The sequence below is a fragment of the Poecile atricapillus genome, chromosome Z (assembly GCF_030490865.1).
Source record: "Poecile atricapillus isolate bPoeAtr1 chromosome Z, bPoeAtr1.hap1, whole genome shotgun sequence".
Taxonomy (NCBI): Eukaryota; Metazoa; Chordata; class Aves; order Passeriformes; family Paridae; genus Poecile; species Poecile atricapillus.
The window spans coordinates 54,482,538-54,502,630 of NC_081289.1; the positions used below are offsets into that span (position 1 = coordinate 54,482,538).

A 20,093-nucleotide genomic window follows, 5' to 3' on the forward strand; every position below is an offset into this window, starting at 1 on the left:
ATTTCCTTAAAGAGAACTGTGAGGAAAAGCTTTTCTAAAGCTTAGAAAACTTTTAAGATGTACGTAAAACAGTGGTCAGCAATGCAAGAAGCCACAAAACAAACATGCAAAGACATTTTTGATGTTCTAAAGAGTGATGGAAATGTGAACAATAAGGAAAAAATGTTGAGTAACACCATTAGGGGTTACAGCTGAATGTGGTCACTGTGGTGTGCTGGAGTATCTTAATCATAATGATGTGTAGTCAGGAAAAGAGAAATACAACTCTGCACTGGCATACATCTTGCCTGACTGCTGAGGCCTTTCAGGAAAGAAAGAGGAAATGAGCTAGAAGGAAAGGAATCATAGGTGAGTGTTTCTGCTAGACTGGAGCGATGCTTACATGTTTCCATAATGCTTATGAGAGGAGTGGCAGAGTTGAAAGCAATCCATTTCAGTCAAGGAGAGATTGCTATATGTGCCCTTCTTGCCCTTTTTTGTTTCTCTTTACTCCACTCAGTCCCTCCATCCCTCCCTCCCTCCTATCTTTCCTTCTATGTATGGAATTATATTGGTATTAATTAATGAAATATTTTTGAAATATGCCAGTTTGAAAGTCCTCAATTGTAATGCTTACAGTCAAAGCAGTGCTGACTCAGATGAGCACTGGAACTTGTGTATGTACACCTCTTACTTTGCTTTTGAGTTTTATATTTGCCACAAAAAATATTTCATGCTTTAGTAAAATTTTAAATATATCTGAAGATCAGGAGGAAAGTACTCTGGCTTTGTTTTTATGATGATCTATAAATCACTTTGGATACAAATATAAGTTCTGTATCCTCCTTTAAAGTGGAGATATCAAAGCCTTAGCAGATGATCATGCATCAGTATTGTTTCAAGCAGCTGGAGATGTAGTCTAGACTGCATAGCTCTGCTTTTGAAATATGGAGGAGGTGGCAACGTGCCTGGTGAAGCAGGACTGCTTCCCATGCACAAAGTGGCTTGCGAGGGGTATTACCTGTGAGTATGAGCTTGGACTTTACATTTTCTCTAAGAAACAGTGTGGCACAAGGTCACATCTAAGATGGCTGTAGTAAACTTACAAACAGATTTATATACATTTATATTTCTGAAGTAGCTGTGTTAGATTAGATTTAATTAGCTTTTATTTTTAGCAAAATGCAAAACATGCTCCTTAGAATTAAGTGAAAACCACTGAAACAAACACAACATCTTATTTGACAGTGCTCCAAACTAGTGTTTCTGTGTTTTGATCTTTTGTAAAATGTCTAGCTGGTAATTCAGAATATAGCTGGATGAGGGTTAATTTCTTCATGCAAAGAAATTACACCTGCCTGGTTTTGTTCACTGTTTTTTAGGGGCAGGAAGTACCTCATTGCAGCCACATCCTAAACTTCAGTCCAGGAAAGTGGGTTAAGCACTGTTCACTCCACTGTAGATGGCCAGAACCAGTGTCTAGAGCTTGTCATTGGAAATGGTTTGGATGTCAACACTCTCTCATCCAAAGAGGTAACTTCAAATACTTACGATGGCAGAAGAAAAACTGCATTTTATTGTGCTGTTTCTAACAATGAGATTCTTTGCACCAAAATATTGCTCAAAGCAGGAGCAAAACCAAGCAAGGATCCTTTTAACTGTGTTCTCATGGCAGAGAGCTGACAGCCATGGAATTGTAAAGCTACTCCTATCTTATGGAGCAGATGTCAACTGCTAATTTTGTTGCTTAATGATACGCATTTCCTCAGTGCATATTCTTTGGATGGTGACATGATGCTGAGGCTGTTGTTCAGTCATGGATATAGTGAAGAGATGTGTTTGGACTTTATGTGTCAGGGTGTCTTTGGAAATTCTTTTGTGTGGCCAGCTCCAGAGCATGAGCCTATTCCCAGTTGGACTACTTCTTCAATAAAGGATAAACTAGTAAATTTAAGCACAAAAACGTAAGTAAACATACCTTCCTTGCTTCTCTTCACTTTGCTCTTTTCATTAACCATATTTAATAGCTTTGAATTAAGATTGACATACTGGCAAAATCTTTCTTTAAAAATGCTCTAAAAACAAAAATAGCCATTTCTTATTTTCTACTCTGAGAAAGAGAAAATTATATACATTGTATTGTTTTATATATCCATTCATATATTAGAGATTTAGAAAAGAAATTTTAAGGAGTCATGAGGCAGGATTCTGGAATTTCTGTTCCTTTCCTGATCAGTGGAGTAGATGTGTTTTCAAAGAAATATATCTGTTGAATAAAACAGTGCCACAGATTACAGCTTTTTTGTTTTTGCCTTCAGGCCTGTTTGCATAAATTAAGGGTTCACAAAGGTTAAACATGGAAGAAAATGTCTTTTAAAGTAACCTAACTAGTTATCAATTTGACTGTTGAAGGCCGTTGCTAGGGCTTTGTTTAAATTATCTTCTATAATTGCTTTAAAATGTATTCTTTGGCTTTCCTCTGTGCAGATTTTGGAATTATGACTTGATATGTTCTCTGTTTCAGTTCTGTGAGTTTATTGCTATTCTGTGATTGAGACATTTAGCTGGAAAAGTGGCTTTTGTTTTTATAGATTGCATAGATTATGTTCCTCTAAGCACAAGAATTCAGTTTTTCACAAAATACAGGAAGAATGATCAGAGATATGACAGACTGGGTTAATATCTAACTTCCTGTTAATAATGTTATGCTTTTATTATAGGAAATTTTAATTCCTTATGTCAGGTCACATTCATCCAAAGTGTTGTAGCATACTTGTACATTAAAGATCATGGTCCTATATAAAATTATTCAAACATCTAAATTATAATTTTTAGGTATTTTTTGCAAAGTGTTTGCTCCCAGGTACCACTTCTGTGTGTGCATATTTCAAGGCTTGTCAAAATTTAAGGAACTTTAGGTAGGCTTTTTTAAACAAAGAGTAGATTTTGATGGGAAAAGAAAACAGGAAATCAAGCAGCATATCTATACCCTTGCTTAAGAAATATTGTAACTTTAATTTTGGATCCTTCAGAATTTTGGCAGATCAGTTCTTGAGCAGACTCAACCTCAGTCATGCTGTCATGCAGAGAAAAAGAATCTGACAGAATAGATTTGAAGATATTTAATTAAAAATTGATTGCAGTTACTGCCTTTTTCTGTCATCCCTTCCATCTTGAGGAAAAAAAAAATATGAACCCTCCCAAATAAGAAGATACTTCAGTTGGTGGATGCCAGGATTATGTAGGGCATAATCCATTTAGCTAAGCCCACAATTATCAAGTGCTTGTGTTGGAAGAGACCTTAAAGATCATTTAGTTCAACTCCCCTAGCATGGGCGGGGACACTTTCCATTAGAGCAGATTTCTCAAAGCCATCTCCAGCTTGGCCTTGAACAGTTCCAGGGATGGGGCAGCTACAACAACTCTGGGCATCCTGTTTTTTGAGAGATGCTGGTTATCACACACATATTCACACAAACCAAAGCTTAGCTCCAGTATGTTTATGCCTTGCCCCCTAAACTGACTCTCCTTGTTCTTCAGAATTTCTGATCATTTGCTGAATATCATTGTGATATAAAACCTAACTTCTGAGTCAGAGATGTAAATTCCACTTCCAAAGGCAGCTATATCAGTCCTTTGTGTGTCTGTCCTTCTTCATGACAGGTTCACTGGAGAAAATAGAAAAAGTGAAAATTACTGGTCTAGGATATGAAGAAGGTTTAACAGACGGCTTATTTCCTCCTTCTGCTCTCGGTAGGGCAGAAGTTTTCATGAAGCTTTCTGAGACATAACTTCAGGGGTTTTTGCCAGAAATTTGGACCAGAACAAAAAATAATAATTTAGTTACTTGTGAAAAATTTCTAGGCATCTGGTGTGTGGGCCAGGCCTCTGACAGAGGGATTGTCCAGGTGATTGGTGACTGCAGGCATGGCCTGAGCACAGAGTGCCCAGTGAACCCAACATGACTGCAAGTCAAGGCTCCACTGGCCGATAGATACCTCCTGGACATAACAGGATAAATACATGTATGCTTCCTAACCTATAAATTGGAATTTCTTTGTGGAAATTCTTAATCAGAAATATGGGCTTAAGCATAATAAATCTTAAGTTCTGGTAATTGTAATTAATACAGTGACCACAACACAAGAATTGGGTAATAGCATATCTGATAAAGTATACTGCAACCAGCAAAGGAAACATGATCAAATAGGGCTTTAGACAGGAGATTTTAAACCCTTTCTCTGGCTAGAGCCAAATTCCATTAGTAATTTTAGTTCACGGGCAAAGGTTTATATTTAGGACTTCATACAAGCATCAGGCAGTAGTTACATTGCCTGCAGCATCAAAGCATTCAGATGTAACACTGAGCATTGCCCCAAGTGTTTAAAATACCATGAACTAGTCCTCTGAATATCATTAGCTAAGCTAAAAAGACATTTGGTTGTGTTTATCTTTTAATCAATACAACCAGGCCCCTTTTTTGTTTGGTTGCCTGTCATAGGAGGTGTCCTGATACTGGTTGAAAGCTTTTATGTCCTTCACCATTGAAGTTATTGAAGACTTCCACCCACCCTTGCTTCCCTCCTCTCCCACCCCCCACCCCCCTCAACACTAAAGTAAGTGTAGCATTATGAGAAAGTGTCTTTCATATTTTCAAGGCATCTGTGAACTGAATGGAGGGAGAAGCAAAACCTTATTTTAAGTGACATATGAGGTGAGATAGTCATGGAAAGGGAGCTGTTTTCCCTAGGTCAGGTTTATGGCACAGCTAGGAATTGAGCACAACTGTTTCAACTCCAATATTTTTCAGCCAGACCATTTGATGCTACTTCTATGGACTTTACTATGTGGTGGTAGAAACAGGAAATGTAACTGGACCAGAGCTGGTGGTTGTGTGAGAAGACACAAGGGCATCATCCCCAGCTGGAAAAATAAATTGGTAGGAAAAAACCTTTTTATTTTCCCTACTTGGACTGTGATTGAACCCTTGTAACACCAGAATTTAATTTTCTCAACTATTTGGGTGTGTCTCACAGGCTGTTCACTGCAACCCAATTCCATGGCATGCCCACCCCCAGGCAATGTTGTCTACAAGTAATTAAATGCCCTGGCACTGACTCAATCATGCTGTAGGATAGGGACTCCTATTGATTTGGGGACAATGTTTGAAATCAGAGCTATAATTTGGTTTCTATTTCTCATAAAATCTGACACAAGCAGCTGCACCAGGCTGCTAGCTCTCCAAGGAGCCAGACATTCAACAGTGGTTACATCAGCCTTTAGCCTTTTCAGCACCCCTGGGATGGACTTTGTAGCTGTGAGTGTTTTTAGAGCTCAGTCTGAAAGGGGAGTAAACCATAGCCATGAGTCCTGTATAGGATCAGCTATTCCCTGTAGAAGCCCTAACATTATGTGTGGGTCATGTATAAAACTCCATGCAATGACGACCGTCTAATTTTGGGAGCTGGCATGGCAGAGCTTGTTCTGGGTATCAAGGTGGGGGTGAGGCTGAGGTGGGAGGTGAGCAGCAATTTTACTGCAGCAGTCTGTGTTCTGGCATGGGCTCAAAGTGCCTGAGCTGCCCTTTCTCAGACTATTGCCATTGGTACAGGAGTCACACATGGAAAAACACAGTCACAAAGTCACAGGCTCTTTTGTGTCTACCTTGGGGTAAGGCAAAGGGATTTTTTGTGACCCTTACTTGGGGCAGAAAAAAAACCCTACTAAAATATCCATGATTTGGCTATGGCTTGCGTAGGCATAAATTTGTGATGACTTCTCTCTGTAGAACAGGTCATATCTCTTTTGTTTTTCCAACGCTTCCAAGGGCTGGAATATAAGTCTTATGAGGAACGGCTGAAGGAGCTGGGGTTCTCTTGAAAAGTGACGAAAATATATTAGTGAGTGGACAGTAGTCATAAGAATTATATAAAAGTGTAGCTCTGGTGCATGTACAGTGTATTTACATTTAATTTTCAAATTTCAAATTTTCAGTAGAAACCTCTATGCCTAATTGGGCAAACCCATTGCCATTTGTCCACATATGCTATGCATGGTAGATTACCAGAACTCCTGTTATCATTAATATGGACTAAAAAAAATTTAAAAAACCCAAAAACAGTAGAAAATTTACCTGGTTAGTGCTGCTGTTGGTACTTAATTCCTTTTGAAGTATATAACTTCTTTATATTGCTGGCATCTCCTGAAAAAAATCTTCATAAACACACACTGTTAAAAAAAAAATTACATCATCACAAAGGAAGTGCTGAATGTAATAAGTACCTGTTTTGCTCTCTGTGTGTAAAGAAATAGAGTAATTTTTTTTAACTGAATGACAAACTGTAGGTTTGCCTAAGTTATGTGGGAGAATTATCCGGGACTCAGGTATTAACAAAGGATGAAATCCATGCAGTTTTAATAATCACTTATAATTTAATAACTACCTGATATGGACACTCATATTACAGTGTATTTGCTAATACCACTACAAATAATATAGTTCTTACATTGGTAGATTTTACCTATTTTATTATGCTTCATTTTTTAAAGAGTAGCAGCCTAACTGTATCCCTCTGAAATTACCCTTCCAAACCGCACATTTTTTGTGCATGCAGCAGTTCCTCTGTTACTTTCTTTGCAATACAGTGGCTTCTACTTCCTTTCCAAACCTGTTGAGCAATATTGTGATGTAGTTCCAAGCAGCTGCTGTGGTCACCCTATGTCTGTACATCAGTAGCAAGTGAAATGATTTCTATATATAGTTTGTAAATCTGTTGGCAATGTTTGTAAAGCACACTGAGATTCTTCCTGAGGAATAAGAGCAGCTATATGAAAGCAGGAGCATTAAGACTGTCCTTGTGTACAAAGCAGTTTATCTTTTTGGTGTAGCAGAAATGAGTAAATGGCTGTTCTGCAGAGACATGAAGAAGCACTTGCTTTGGGCAAAACCCTGGCAGGTACAGTTTGTGCTGTCAAAGATAAGCAGGTTCATCTCACACTGTTATTGCAGAACATGACATTGTACTGACATGAGATGATTAAAAAGCATTGGCTGTGTAGGAAGGAAAGAAAACTGGGAATGGGAATGACATTTATTGAATAAGATTCATTTTTCCCTGTTGTCTTCCTTATTTTAGTGTGATTCAGGTACACAAAAGGAGCAATAAACCCCGAGTGTGCTGCACCCTTGGCACTCAGCAGCATCCTCTCTGTATAGTAAAATAGACCTCCAGGATCCATGCACAAGGGTGCCTGTGCAATACGAGCAGTGAGTTTTCTTTCTTTTAATTAAAGGTTGAGAAATTTGTTAGTTCAGAAACGTTCTTATTTGCAGTCAGATGTATTTTTCCTCCATCCTTCCCTGCAGTCAGGTTGACCTCTTGACTCCCCTTCCAGGATGCATTCTGTCTGCTACTGTGTTCCCATCAGTAGCCCTATCAGAGCCCAATCACTTCTTCACTCCCTCTTACTCTTCTGTCATGATAAGTAAGGCAATGCAAACTCCCCCACCATTGTAATGCATTAGATTAGTGGTTGCCCTGTGGCTTGTTGCTATATGGTATATGGTATATGGTATATAGTTATGTTCCCAGCAGCTGTTGGGAAAGCTGTTTTCAAAACTGATTTAAGCAATAAGGCAGCCCACATGCACATGTTTTTTAATAAAAGCTGATTACCATTTGTGATGGTCTGACTTGTTAAACTACAGCCTGGATCTGGAATCTCAAGTCTGGAACCTCCTGGTAGCCTATGGTATGTTGCAGGGAATCTGTGGGGAAAATCTTTCTTTGAGCTAGAATGCTGAATCTGATTCCCAAGCAAAGACTGGTTTTGAATTAGGGTCATTTTTGCACTTACCCCACTTTGTGTTCCCCCAGCACAGATGACAGAAAACATCTTTTTCTTCTCTGTGACTTCCTGTTTACAGCATCACCCGGAGAGATGGAGTGAGCAACAGAATCATCTGGCATTGAGAAAAGCAGCTGAAAAATTGTTTCTTCAAATGCCTTCAGTGCATGCTTCATCCCATTTGCTCTGCTGATACCACTGTTAAATGTAGGTGATGACACATCCTTTTCAGGCACAGTACTGTGTGCACGATTCTCACAAGTTATGTGAGTCTCCCAAGGGAAAGAGCTGCAGCTTGTCCCATCAGTCTGCCTCGTGGTCTTATGTACTTGCCAGGCTGCTTGACCCTGTGTCTCTCCAGCATGGTTTGAATTCTGCATTCAGCCTGGCTCTGTACACGCAGCATACAAAAACTGAGACATATATAGGGATAAATATATATATTGCTATAGTGGGACTGGGAGAGTGGCAGTGAGGAACACGAGGGCAGGACAGAGGAGATGTGCAAGAAGGAGTAGGAAGGGGAGGCCAGCAAACCTCCAGGTTGTGGAGGTGGCTGAGAACATTGAGGGCCTTGCAGGGAAAGCAGGAGCAAGGGGCCTGCAGGGCCAGGCATGGAGAAGGCAGCACAGCAGCAATAAGGCATGAAGAGAGAATTCAGGGGCTGGTGCCTCAGGGTCTGCTTGAGTGGATGGCATGAGGGAAGGAGTTGGCTGAGGAATGAGGGTTGCAAAAGTGGTGGTGGGAGGCAGGAGCAAGCAGCACTGCAGATGGGCAGCAGAAGACACGGGAATGCCCAGAGTACTGTGGTGCATTGTTTTTAATGTGCTCTATGGCAATTGGAGCTGTTCCTGCAGCGTGGGACTGAGCTCAGTATGAGCCAACGCATCTGTCCCATCTGACAGGCTGTCCTCGGGAGCCGGGACTGAAATAGCCACTGTCTTGCGCCAGAGGACAAGGTTGTACAGCCCTTTCTTTTACTGCCTGTAGTTTTCCTTGTGCTCATCTGAGTGGAAATGTACATTTAACTGTGGGCTCTGTGCTGCTGAGAGGTGAGCACCACCTGGCACATGTTGCTTGTGGCCTTTAAGCAATTGAGCCAACGTGCCCCAAGTGTAGTAACATGAGAAGCGGAATAGAGGCTGCTGATTGAAATGGTTAATTGCTTGGAAAGTCAAAAAGGACACTTAGAGGGGTTTCTTCTTGTAAAACCAAGAAAATAAATAACCTTTCCAGCAGGTTAGGAAAGGTAGAAAGTCTTGTCTGAAATCTAGCTGCTGAAAGCCAGGAACCCTGGGTGCCAAGATCTACAATGACAGTGAATCCTCCTCCTATAAAATGGATGCTTTCAATTCTCATTTTCTCTCAGCTCAGGTTCTGAAGTGAACAAACCTTTTAATAATTCTGTTGAATGAGAGATGAGTTTTCATGGCCTATTGTTGAAAAGGTTAATTCCCTGCTTACAGGATTTCAGCAGGGCATTAGGGAAGTGAATTTGGGTTTTCCGTTAGGAGTTGGAAAAGCACTTCATCAAATCATCACAAAGATCTTTTAGGTCATCAGGTTCAAATGTTAACCTAACACTGTTAAGACCACAACTAAACCATCTTCCTGAGTGCCACATCTACACATCTTTTCAATACATGCAGGGATAGTGACTCAATTACTTCCCTGGACCACCTGTTCCAATGCTTGACAACCATGAAGAAATTTTTCTTAATGTCCAATTGGAGGATTCATCCTAAGCAGCAGTCAATGTAGCCACTATAAATCTGCCCTCCTATACTACATATAGTTCATGCTCTATTCACTGCCTCCTGTGATGGAAGGAAGTTTGCTGTGCCACCTCACTAGCACACAATGGACTCTTCCTAAACTGTTTATCATGGTGTGATTGAGAACAAGCCAGGCAAATAGAACAGTTTGCTCAGGCTGCTCGTTTTTTGCTTGCTATTTTTCTTTTTTTTTCAGAAATCAGAACATGTATAGTGCCCAGGAAAGGAGACCATGAAACAGGATGTTTCAGGTAAGAATGCTAATAACAGGAAAACACAATCACTCCTGTCTTTGCTCTGATTTGTTCTTGGAAGTTGGAACCTGTGATCTGAAATGTTGTAAGGATGGGAAGCTTCAGCCATGGCTGATGCCCACAGGAACGGAACTTTGATCAACTGAAATGCCTGCATAATGCCAAATACTGCCAGAAGGGGAATCCAAAATTACAAATTAGTGAGTACTTTCAGTCTTAAGGTTTCTGTACCTTTCTTCCTCTTCCTAAAACACCTTCATGTCCTCTGTAAAGGCCACTGGACAATTAAAATAGTTGATAGCTTTACTGTGCTGAAGAAGACGGGCAAAATAAAATGCTGAAAGGCTATTAAGTGTGTGTGATCTTTCCCATGAAATGAAAAACAGTAAAGGTTCTGAGTACTCACTCACGTGTCTAGCATCAAAATATATGATTTCAGAACTATGTAATTAAGGACTGTGTTTCTGTGCTCATTAGCAGGCAACAATAAATACTATTCCTGCATTTTCTGACCTGTGAGTACTTGTCTTTACAGTTGTTCTTGTTTTTGTTTTTTTTTTAATTTGCCGTGTGCTACAGCCTTATTATTTTTATTAAAGTTGTCCAAGAAAGTGTTCATGGCTCTTCGCCTTTGGCCATTTCCCTGTACAGAATAGGTCCTAAAATTCCACAGGTGTCATATAGGATCAAGAAGGGACACAAACCTCTCATAATCTCATCTGACTACCAATTTGCTCCCTGCTTCGGGGGAGAAATGTACAAGAAAGTGCATTGTCCATCTTTAGTAATATCTTTAAATTATCTTATCTCATGGCTAGAATGGACATCATTGGCATTTTGTATAGAAAAACATCGTCACTGACCCAGTGTTGTATTGTGTCTCAGCAAGGAGTAGCTGAGATATTGAAGTTAATATTCATGTTATTTCATCTTCTTTTGGAATATTATTTTAGAAGTGATTAATACATGCTGCTTTTTTGAAGTTTCTTTGAGTTTAGAAAATTTGGATTATACATATAGAAGTTTGAATAGACAATTAAGATATCTGTATGTCTGTACTTTGTATAATGGGCTCTCAGCTCAGGAAAATTGAAAGACTTAAAAATTTTGTTGTACCTGACAAAAAGAAAAAGCAGAAAGCTGAGATTTTTCTGGAAAACAGTATATTTGAATAGATTTAATTTTTAACAGCATATTTTTCCTTTTAAGATTGCACATATCAGTGTTGTACATATCAACATTGTACTAATAAAATATAGCATATTTCTAAAGGCATTTCACTCTCAATCAGCATTTTCCAACAGAAAATCTGTCCAGTTCACATTTCCTAACTCCATCAAAAAATGAAACAAAATGTTGTTAGCAAAAATTTACTCAAGAAAGAGAACTTTATTGTGCTGCTTCTCTGACTAACTCCAAGCATAACAGTGTCAACCATTGTCCTAGACATACTAAAGAAATAAAATTGCTTGCAATGCAGCTCTGTACAGATACTTAATGCCTATGTCAGCTCTACCAAAAAGCATTGATGATGCCACGTTAAAAGAAAAGAGGTGCTTATTGTATTTTCCTACTCTTTCACATTTTTCAGAATTTGGCACAGGCCTCATTCTGCAGGTGCAGCTGAAAGAGTGAACAGAACTCCTATGGACCCACTGACTTGTCTGTGTGCACTTGACCCATCACAGGACCTTATGCTATGAAGATATAAGGGTGAAGATAACACCCTTAGCTCCATAAGCCAAGCATCTGCCTCCTTTTTATTTTATCCAAAGATTCTGTCAATGTAAATGACCTGCAAATATTTATTTTATATTAAGGTGTACAGTATTCTTATGTCTGCTTTATTCATGTATTTTGTTGGTTAGGAAAGACAAAGGTTATAAGCTTTCATACCATTTCTTGATCAAGATAACTGCATGAAGTTCATATAGAAAAATGATCAAAGGAAAAATATAATTATAAAATCTTTATGAAAATCATGCTCAATCTCCTCTCTCTACTGTCAGTAAAGCTGTATGCATAATGATGAAACTAAATGAGCAATTTGGCTTAACAATATTGTTCAGTTCAGGTGTCCAATCCATACTGACCTAAAAGACATGATGTTGGAGAGGAACAATACTTCAGATTTTGTTCATTTCCATTTCCATTAAATATTGGCTTGACTGTCTAAAACAGACTGTGTGTTATCATTTAGGAAGGTTGATATATGTTGTTATAGATGTGTTCCTACTTCCACGTACCAAAACCTTCTCTATTCCTCTCCTTCCCCCTCCCTCACAACACCGATTAGCAGATATTGCTGGCCTGCATGTTTCAGAAAATGTTGCTAGTTCACCATCAGTCACTGTTAATAGAAAAAAACAAAACAAAAAAAACCCAACAACATCAGAAAAACAAACAATAAATATTACAAAGTTTAATCTTTCTTTTTGTGATTCTTCATATTGAAAGATGCCTGTCAATAAAAATAATATCAGAATAATATATCATCTATTAGCAGAAACTATAATGTAGCTATGCATTTAGAATAAAGAATTGAAGGGCACTATCCAGCTGCACATCAGTCAGTGGCAGCGAGCAGCAGCCATTAAAAGAATAGCCACTAGAGGCCTTCAGCTGCCTGGCCTGTCAGAAGTGATGAAGGCACAGCCCCCTGCCCACCCAGGGCTTGTTACCCTTAAATCTCTGGGTGACTCTGTCATTTCTCCCCAGCAGAGAACAATTCTCCATGTGAAAAAAAAAACCTCACAGGTGCTCAAATGGACATATCCAGCTGATTCTCACTCCAATAGTCCTAGAAAAAATAAGGGAATTAATAAAAAATTCAGTTGTGTGATTTGTTACAGGCAACATGTGGCACTGCAGGAGCAGTGCTCCCCACAGCTGCCGGCACGCTCACCTCTTCCCCTTGGCTGCCTTTCCACCGATCCCAACCTCCTGCAAACACCTTGGTGGGATAACAGCCTTCCACTAGAAAACCGTGAGAGTGAGAGGAAGTCCACTGAACAACAGCAAGGGTGTTTTATTTCCAGCCCCTGTGACAGCTCAGGATTAAATGGATTTTCATTGTTCTTCCCTGCTGCAATTTGGACATGATGCCAGTGTAAGTGCACCCAGGTTTTTATTTGGTGCCGCCCCCCCGTCTGCAAGGCTGGTATTCTCCCACTAGCTGCCTGTTCTAAATATGGCCATGGCCAGTGTGTCAATAATCCCCCTCTTTAAGGGACTTGCAAACATTAGTGTTGGGACATTCTTGCTGTTCAGATGTCTAGCTGACGTCTGATGCTTAAAACGGAGCATGCTTTCATCCCTTCATGCATTGTCGTAAGCCCCCAGTGATTACTCTTAAAAGGGTGCCTCTGGCTATGCAGGGAAACAGTTGCTGACCACAGGAGACACAGCTTGCTTGCTGTGCTTGCTTGCCTTCTTGAATGCCTGGTCACTTTAGCTTTGTACCAGCCTGACCAAGCAGGACCATGTCTACCTTTGGGTATAGAAGAGAGCTCAGTAAATATGAAGACATTGATGAAGATGAGCTCCTCGCGTCCCTCACTGAAGAGGAGCTGAAGGAGCTGGAGCGGGAGCTAGAGGACATAGAGCCCGACCGTAACCTTCCAGTGGGACAGCGGCAGAAGAGCCTGACAGAGAAAACACCGACAGGGACTTTCAGCCGGGAAGCACTGATGGCCTACTGGGAGAGGGAGACCAAGAAACTCCTAGAAAAAGAGAGGCTGGGTGCATGCGAGAAGGTAAGATGCTGAGGCATTTGCTGTTTCCTATAGGTGTTTGTTTTTTTCTTCATTGGCATGATCTCACTGACTGATTTAATTTCTCTTCAGTCTCTTGTAGCATTTTTAAGAGCATTGTTAGCCATACCTCTATGCCTGCTAAAGCACTGAGTATTAGCTCAGAGAGTTTTTGCTCTCTCTGGAGGTACCTTAAGGGCTCAGCTCAGAACAGAGGAAAGTGCCATAAAAACTATAATTAGTGATTAAAATAGGAAAAAAATTAAAGGGCTTGTTAAAAAATATTAATAGGTAGAGATGTGGACTTTTGGATAGCATTTGATTTTTTAAGAAAGCTACAAAAACTGCCTTTTCCTTTTCTTAAAAAACAGCCAGTATTGACTACTGAGAAGCATGTAAGGAAGATAATTTTGACTACATGTTATGTCAGAAGTTGAGTAAGCGGATGCCAGGCTTTGTGCTCACTGAAAGAAAGCAGCTTGTGTTGCTTTGTTCCTGCTGAGGATCCTTGGCATGGTTCAGCGGTCTTCTGGCAACTGTTGTCAGAGGGCAGCTGTACATTATTTAAAAAGTGGCCTGGGATAGAGTCATCAGTCAAACCATTTAACTGCATTCCCAAAAAAAACAACCAATAATGTTTGTTAGGCAACTCATCTCCCAAAATAAAAATGTTAGTAATAAAAGCCATTTCCTGAACTGCAAATGAACAGTACAGCTGGGCAGGAGTGAAGGGCTTAGTTTTGGCAAGCAGTGAGCACTCTAAGTCTCAGCTGATGTCCACATTGGCACTCCTGATCTGTGCTAAAAGTGTATGTGATACTGAGCCCAGCCAAAAAGCAACTTCTATTTTCATGATGGCTCCATGTAATTTCAAAGCAAAGCGGGACTTGGTAATTTTTAAGCACTGCTTCATATCAAGCTCTTACTCTGTTTTTAGGGAGACATTTTCCCATGTTTAAGCACAAAGTAATTCAACAAAGGCAAAGACAGCAAAACTGAACTCAGAACCTCTAACAGCCCTCATTTGGGAGCTAATTTAATTTGCAAGGTAATAATTTCAGTTTATACATTAGATAAAATATCCTCCTAGAGGAAAGTCAGATGGATTAAATTACCCTGCAATATCCAGGATGTTTTTACATGTAAGTATTTTCTCTTGTTCGTGAACGGTGATATAAGGTCTTTGCAAGCAAGAGCACAGAGCAGTAGCTGTCATCAGACCATTAGTATCAGCTTGCAGACATCGACTTCACTCCCTGTTTGTCAGTCCTAGAGAGTAAATGGCAAGATTAATGTTTATTTCCAGCTTAGCCTGGAACTTGAAACCTGGGCAGCTCTAGAAAACCTGCTGAACAGGTCTAGTTCAGTATCTTATACAATGTCAGGATCTTCCTTTTTTTTTTCCTCCTTTTTCCATGTATACACAGCATTAATGATGGGTAGTGGCTAAACCTCCAAGTCCTGGCAAAAGACTCTATACTTTTTGATCTGAGAAAAAACATCCTAAATGCATCCTTAAATAAGAAAAGGTTGATATGCTGATATAGAGATCACAAAGACTCTAGTGATGGCAATAAGAAAGCTCCTTGAAAATAATTTTCTTCTTGGTTTCAACTGTCTGGAAATGTTGCACCTTTATCTAAGATGGTTATTCATGCTCCTTCTATAGTTAGTGGTGACAGATGAGCTGGTCCAAAAGGCAAACAACTTGCAGATAGCCTTTTAGGGTGAGTAACTTGTCCTCCAGAGATATTTACCTCTACATTGACTCTCTTAGTCCTAACTTTTCATTAAATTACCCCCACAGAGTAAGGTGAAGCCCTACAGGCTGCCAGCAGCAGTCCTGTACCACAGTGCTGCCACAGTAAGAATACATCTCTGTATTAAATTTCAAAATTATCATGCAGATTATTATGACACCAGACAATGTACATGACAGGCAACTAAATTCTGCATTTGACCTCAGAAATGCCACTCAAAAATGCTTTTATTAATCTAGCAACACTAAACATATCAATAGTGCATTTAAAGGCACCTCCTTCTGCTCATCTGTAGCATATATTCCTCAAGATATAAAACCAAAGCGGTGAAGACAGGACTTTGGATACCTGGTGTTTTCAGGCCTTAAAGCCCTACACATATATAGAAGATACAGATACAAATCTTGATCCCATAATAAGCCTATAGGTAGCAAAATATCTCTCAGCATAAGGGCGTTGCTGCACATGTTCTGCAGGAGAAGCAATGGGCCTGGGTCCTACAAGATCTCTGTGTCCAGGCCAATGCAATCAGACCCTGCAAGACCCCCAGGTACTGACTGCTCAGGAACATCAGGCAGAAACAGCTCAATGTTCTGTTTCATTAAGAGTCACAGTTCTCCAAACATTACAATTGGCATCTTTTTTGCATATATCCCAGCACAGAATTGTGCTGAAAATTGTGAAACAGTAGTACCATGCATTTTAACAGTTTTCTATTTTCAGAACCAGATAACTAAAACTGCACAGGTTGTCTAAAAAGAGGCTGTCCTGTTAGTAACACTTTTGTTTTCCAGAAACAGAATCACCATGTCTCTGCAGAGTGTACTCATTTTGGAAAATGCACTCTAGTATTTTGCAGAGATTAAAACATGAATATTGCTAAACTAGTGCATACAGAAAAAATATAATTCATCATGTAAAGAAAAATACTTACCTCTAGTTTTTCCAGTAGACAAAACATGACATGGAAGGTCTTTTTGAGCAAGAAGTTTAAGGTTGATTGTTGATTCTAGGTTCTGTCATGCCCTATAGATCCCCATCACACTACTGGAGTCTCCATGTGGAGAGTGAGGCTTTCCTGGGTGAAGACCTATTCCTGCTCCTCTGTAGAGTGCTCTCTTTTGCCACCATAACTGCCAAAGGCAGCAAGCAGGGCTTTGGGGCATGGTTCCAAACTTGCCTTCCTGGTACCCACCAAACACACTAAAATAACCTTGTGTTTCAGCAAAACAGTGCATTGGCTCTGTAGGCAATGAGTTATAACAATTCACAGTATGGCAGCTGACCTGTGACAGCTGGCAGTGAGCACCAGTTTAGCTCTTGACAAGCACAAAGAAATTCAGGGGTTATTGACATGTGATTATATGTTACCTGTGGGAGTGCATCTCAATCCTTTCTTCACAAATAGTTTATTAGTATGTACAGCCCATGCAGTACATCCAAAGTATTTTTGACATGACTTCTGTGATTCTGTACTGTTTTGCATGCTGGTATACAAGACTACACATGCAGACACTATTTGTTTTGCAAATCATGGCAACCTTTAATTTTTTAGATATACTGACATATTCAAGGGAGTCTGAGATGTCTAATCCTCATGAAATGAAGAAGCTTGTTGCTCATGTTCATTCTGAAACTATTGTCTTATGTTTCTGCTGTCAAGGATCCAAATTGTATCCCCTTGTAGACATGCCAACACATAGAAAACCTGAAGTATGTCCGTGTCATAATACCTTGTATCAAGTTTTCTTTTGGCAGAAATCTCTGGCATTGGTAAAGTGGTTGCAGTTTTTGCTGAGCATTTTTTAAAGTATGTAAAAGAAATAATGTTAAAAAGGTGTTAATTGAAACATTTTCTGTTCTCCTAACTATCTGTTTGCTTTTAGCTTTCAATGTTAACTTACATAGTGTCAGTATAATTGTTCCTGTGCTAAAAGGCAGTAGTTACATTACTTCAATCATGTTTAACACCCACACCTACATTCCTGTTCAGGATTCTGAGCAAGAAGAAGACAATTCAGAAGAACTTCAAGAAGAATGTTTCACAGAAAGCAATAGTGAAGTGTCTGAGGAGGCATATACCGAAGAGGATGATGAAGAAGAAGATGAAGAGGAAGATGAAGCTGAGAATGATGATGAACATGAGGAGGAGCAAAATGCTGCAGCTGGCAGGCGTTCTGACCACATCAGACACAAAAAGTGTAATGGTGCAAAGGACAATGAAAACTTCCTCAATGGCCATCATGGAAAAGACAGTGATAATCGGAGCTTAAAAAGCAGTGCCATCCACCCTTGTGGAAATCCAACAGTTATTGAAGATGCTTTGGAAAAAGTTAGGAGCAATGACCCTGACACCACGGAGGTCAATCTGAACAACATTGAAAACATCACTTCACAGATGCTTATACAATTTTCTCAAGCGCTGAGGGACAACACAGTGGTTAAGTCGTTCAGCTTGGCTAACACCCATGCTGATGACAACGTGGCAATAGCTATTGCTGGTATGTTAAAGGTTAATCAGCATATAACTAGTCTGAATATTGAGTCAAATTTTATCACAGGTAAAGGTGTGCTGGCCATCATGAGAGCTTTGCAGCATAACAAGGTTCTAACAGAACTGCGGTTCCACAATCAGAGGCACATCATGGGCAGCCAGGTGGAAATGGACATAGTCAAACTGTTGAAAGAGAACACCACCCTGGTAAAGCTGGGGTACCACTTTGACCTTGCTGGCCCAAGAATGAGCATGACAAGTATCCTGACAAGAAATATGGATAAACAAAGGCAAAAGCGTATGCAGGAGCAGCGGCAACAAGAGTCAGGTTGTGATGGAGCTGTCAGTACAAAGACCAAAGTTTTGCAGAAGGGGACACCTCGGTCCTCACCTTATGTGTCGCCTAGAAGCTCACCATGGTCTTCCCCAAAGCTCCCTAAGAAAGCACTGCCAGTGAAATGTCAGCCTTCAGCACCTGCACCCCCACCTCCCCTTCCCCCCTCGCCCCCACCTCCCCCTCCTCCTCCCCCTCTTCCAGTTGTTCCAGAGAAGAAGGCACCTACCAGGAATATAGCTGAAGTCATCAAACAGCAAGAAAGCTCAAAAAAAGCCTTACATAATGGACAGAAAAAGAAAAAAGGCAAAAAAAGCAGAAAACATGAGAACAGCATATTGAAAGAAATTAAAGATTCTTTAAAATCAGTCTCAGACAGAAAATCAGAGGAAGGTTCACGACCCTCCACCCGGCCATCCACCCCACAAAGGTCTCTCCATGACAACCTTATGGAAGCAATTCGGGCAAGCAGCATAAAGCAATTAAGGAGGGTAAGTGAGAGATCCTAGTTCAGTAACTGATTGTGGTCCAAATATAGCGCAAGTTCAGTTAATTTTAGTACACTTAGTTTTAAAAAAAAAAAAAATCTTAGAAATGTGAGCATAATAAAGCACTTGGGAGGAGACCTCCCTCTGATTTGGCTTTTCTCAGCACAGTGATTTCTGTCTGACTGTGATTTTAACAGCAAGTGGGGTACTTTCCGAGGCTCAGTCTTGTGGGAGATGATGTGTAGCACAGAGCTCTTGGCAGTATGTCTGGCAGTAGTTTCAGGTATTTTTCCATCTAGACTGTATAGCAAATGTAATGAATGTCCTTCCTACCACTGTTTCATAGGTGGAGGTACCAGAAGCCCTTCGGTGAAAGCCCGGGTGACAGGAGAAGCAGAGCAGTGATCGAGGGGAGGCTGCTTGTCCTTTCACTGGTGGTAACAGACTGTCTAGAAAGCTGCTTCCGAAGTACACTCTTAGATTCAAGCCATTTCTCTTTTATTTCAAAGAAATAAACCCGCTAAATATAAAATAATGCTTTAAGGATCCACTTACATTGTAATCTGTAAATATGGAAATAATTTTCTTTTTTATTTAATGAGATTTATATTGAGAAGTTGTTGCTTATTTAGATACTCTTGTCAATATCCAATTGCACATCACTGAACAAGTTCTTTACACTGAGATGTAATAGTTTACCAGCCTGTAATTTCTTCTTTTTCTTTCTTTTTTTTTTTTTTTTTTTCCATTAATTTACAATAAATGTGGTTTGAAGCTTTCAAGCAGGCACATAGTCCTGGATTTCTGTGAGTGAAAACCCACCAGATGATTGCACCAAGTTCATGAGCATTTGGGAAGTCTCATGGGAAAGAACCTGAAATCTTTCTCAGCTGCACCTGAGCCTGTGAGGAGGATAGTATCTGAGACCACATGAGTGCAGTTTCATATTTGCATTGGAAAAAATGGTTTATAAAGCTATATACCACTAAAACTAAGCCATGAGTTGTGTCAGGTCACCAGTGTTGCACACCAGGTCCTGAATCTTGGCCTAAAGAACTGGGAGATGAGTAGAGCTGTAGTTCACCTTGACTTACAGGCTGATAGTTAATGACAATATGTTAAGGATGCAACAGATTTATTCAAGTGAGATCCATTCAGTACAAGTACTGTTGGTAATCAGAACTAACCCCAGTGCAGACATCCAGTCAGAGGAACTTGAAAAGCAGCCTACCCTCCAGGTGGAAAAAGGCTTTCCAATAGTATCAGTTGAACAACAAGCAGGGTGTGAACTGTCAGTATGATACAGTGGAAGCAGAGCCAACATCTCTTGGAGATGAACGACTGGAGGTATCACATCACGGGCAATGGCACAAATAGCCCTTCTTCATGTAGCACTAGGCATCTCCCTC

General features: G+C 40.1%; 1 protein-coding gene, 1 long non-coding RNA gene and 1 pseudogene across 4 annotated transcripts; 2 read left to right on the forward strand and 1 right to left on the reverse strand.

Moving 5' to 3' along the window:
- The first annotated feature begins 57 nt into the window (after positions 1-57).
- On the forward strand, positions 58-2,659 carry LOC131572580 (ankyrin repeat and SOCS box protein 15-like; annotated as a pseudogene).
- Positions 2,660-2,844: 185 nt separating this feature from the next.
- LOC131572842 (uncharacterized) lies at positions 2,845-12,939 on the reverse strand. 3 transcript variants are annotated; one of them, XR_009276058.1, is made up of 6 exons: positions 12,810-12,939; positions 12,538-12,656; positions 7,837-7,942; positions 7,656-7,747; positions 6,113-6,207; positions 2,845-3,647 (listed from the first exon to the last, which is right to left on the reverse strand). It is a non-coding gene; the product is annotated as an uncharacterized LOC131572842 (long non-coding RNA). The 3 variants fall into 3 exon arrangements; XR_009276059.1 differs by having other exon boundaries at positions 6,113-6,192; positions 12,762-12,933; XR_009276057.1 differs by having other exon boundaries at positions 12,762-12,933.
- Positions 12,940-13,095: 156 nt separating this feature from the next.
- On the forward strand, positions 13,096-19,466 carry LOC131572685 (leiomodin-2-like). The gene is made up of 3 exons (XM_058825948.1): positions 13,096-13,611; positions 17,362-18,687; positions 19,031-19,466. Exons 1-3 carry the CDS (start codon positions 13,339-13,341, stop codon positions 19,055-19,057), a joined length of 1,626 nt encoding a protein of 541 aa, XP_058681931.1. The 5' UTR covers positions 13,096-13,338; the 3' UTR covers positions 19,058-19,466.
- Positions 19,467-20,093: the final 627 nt, after the last annotated feature.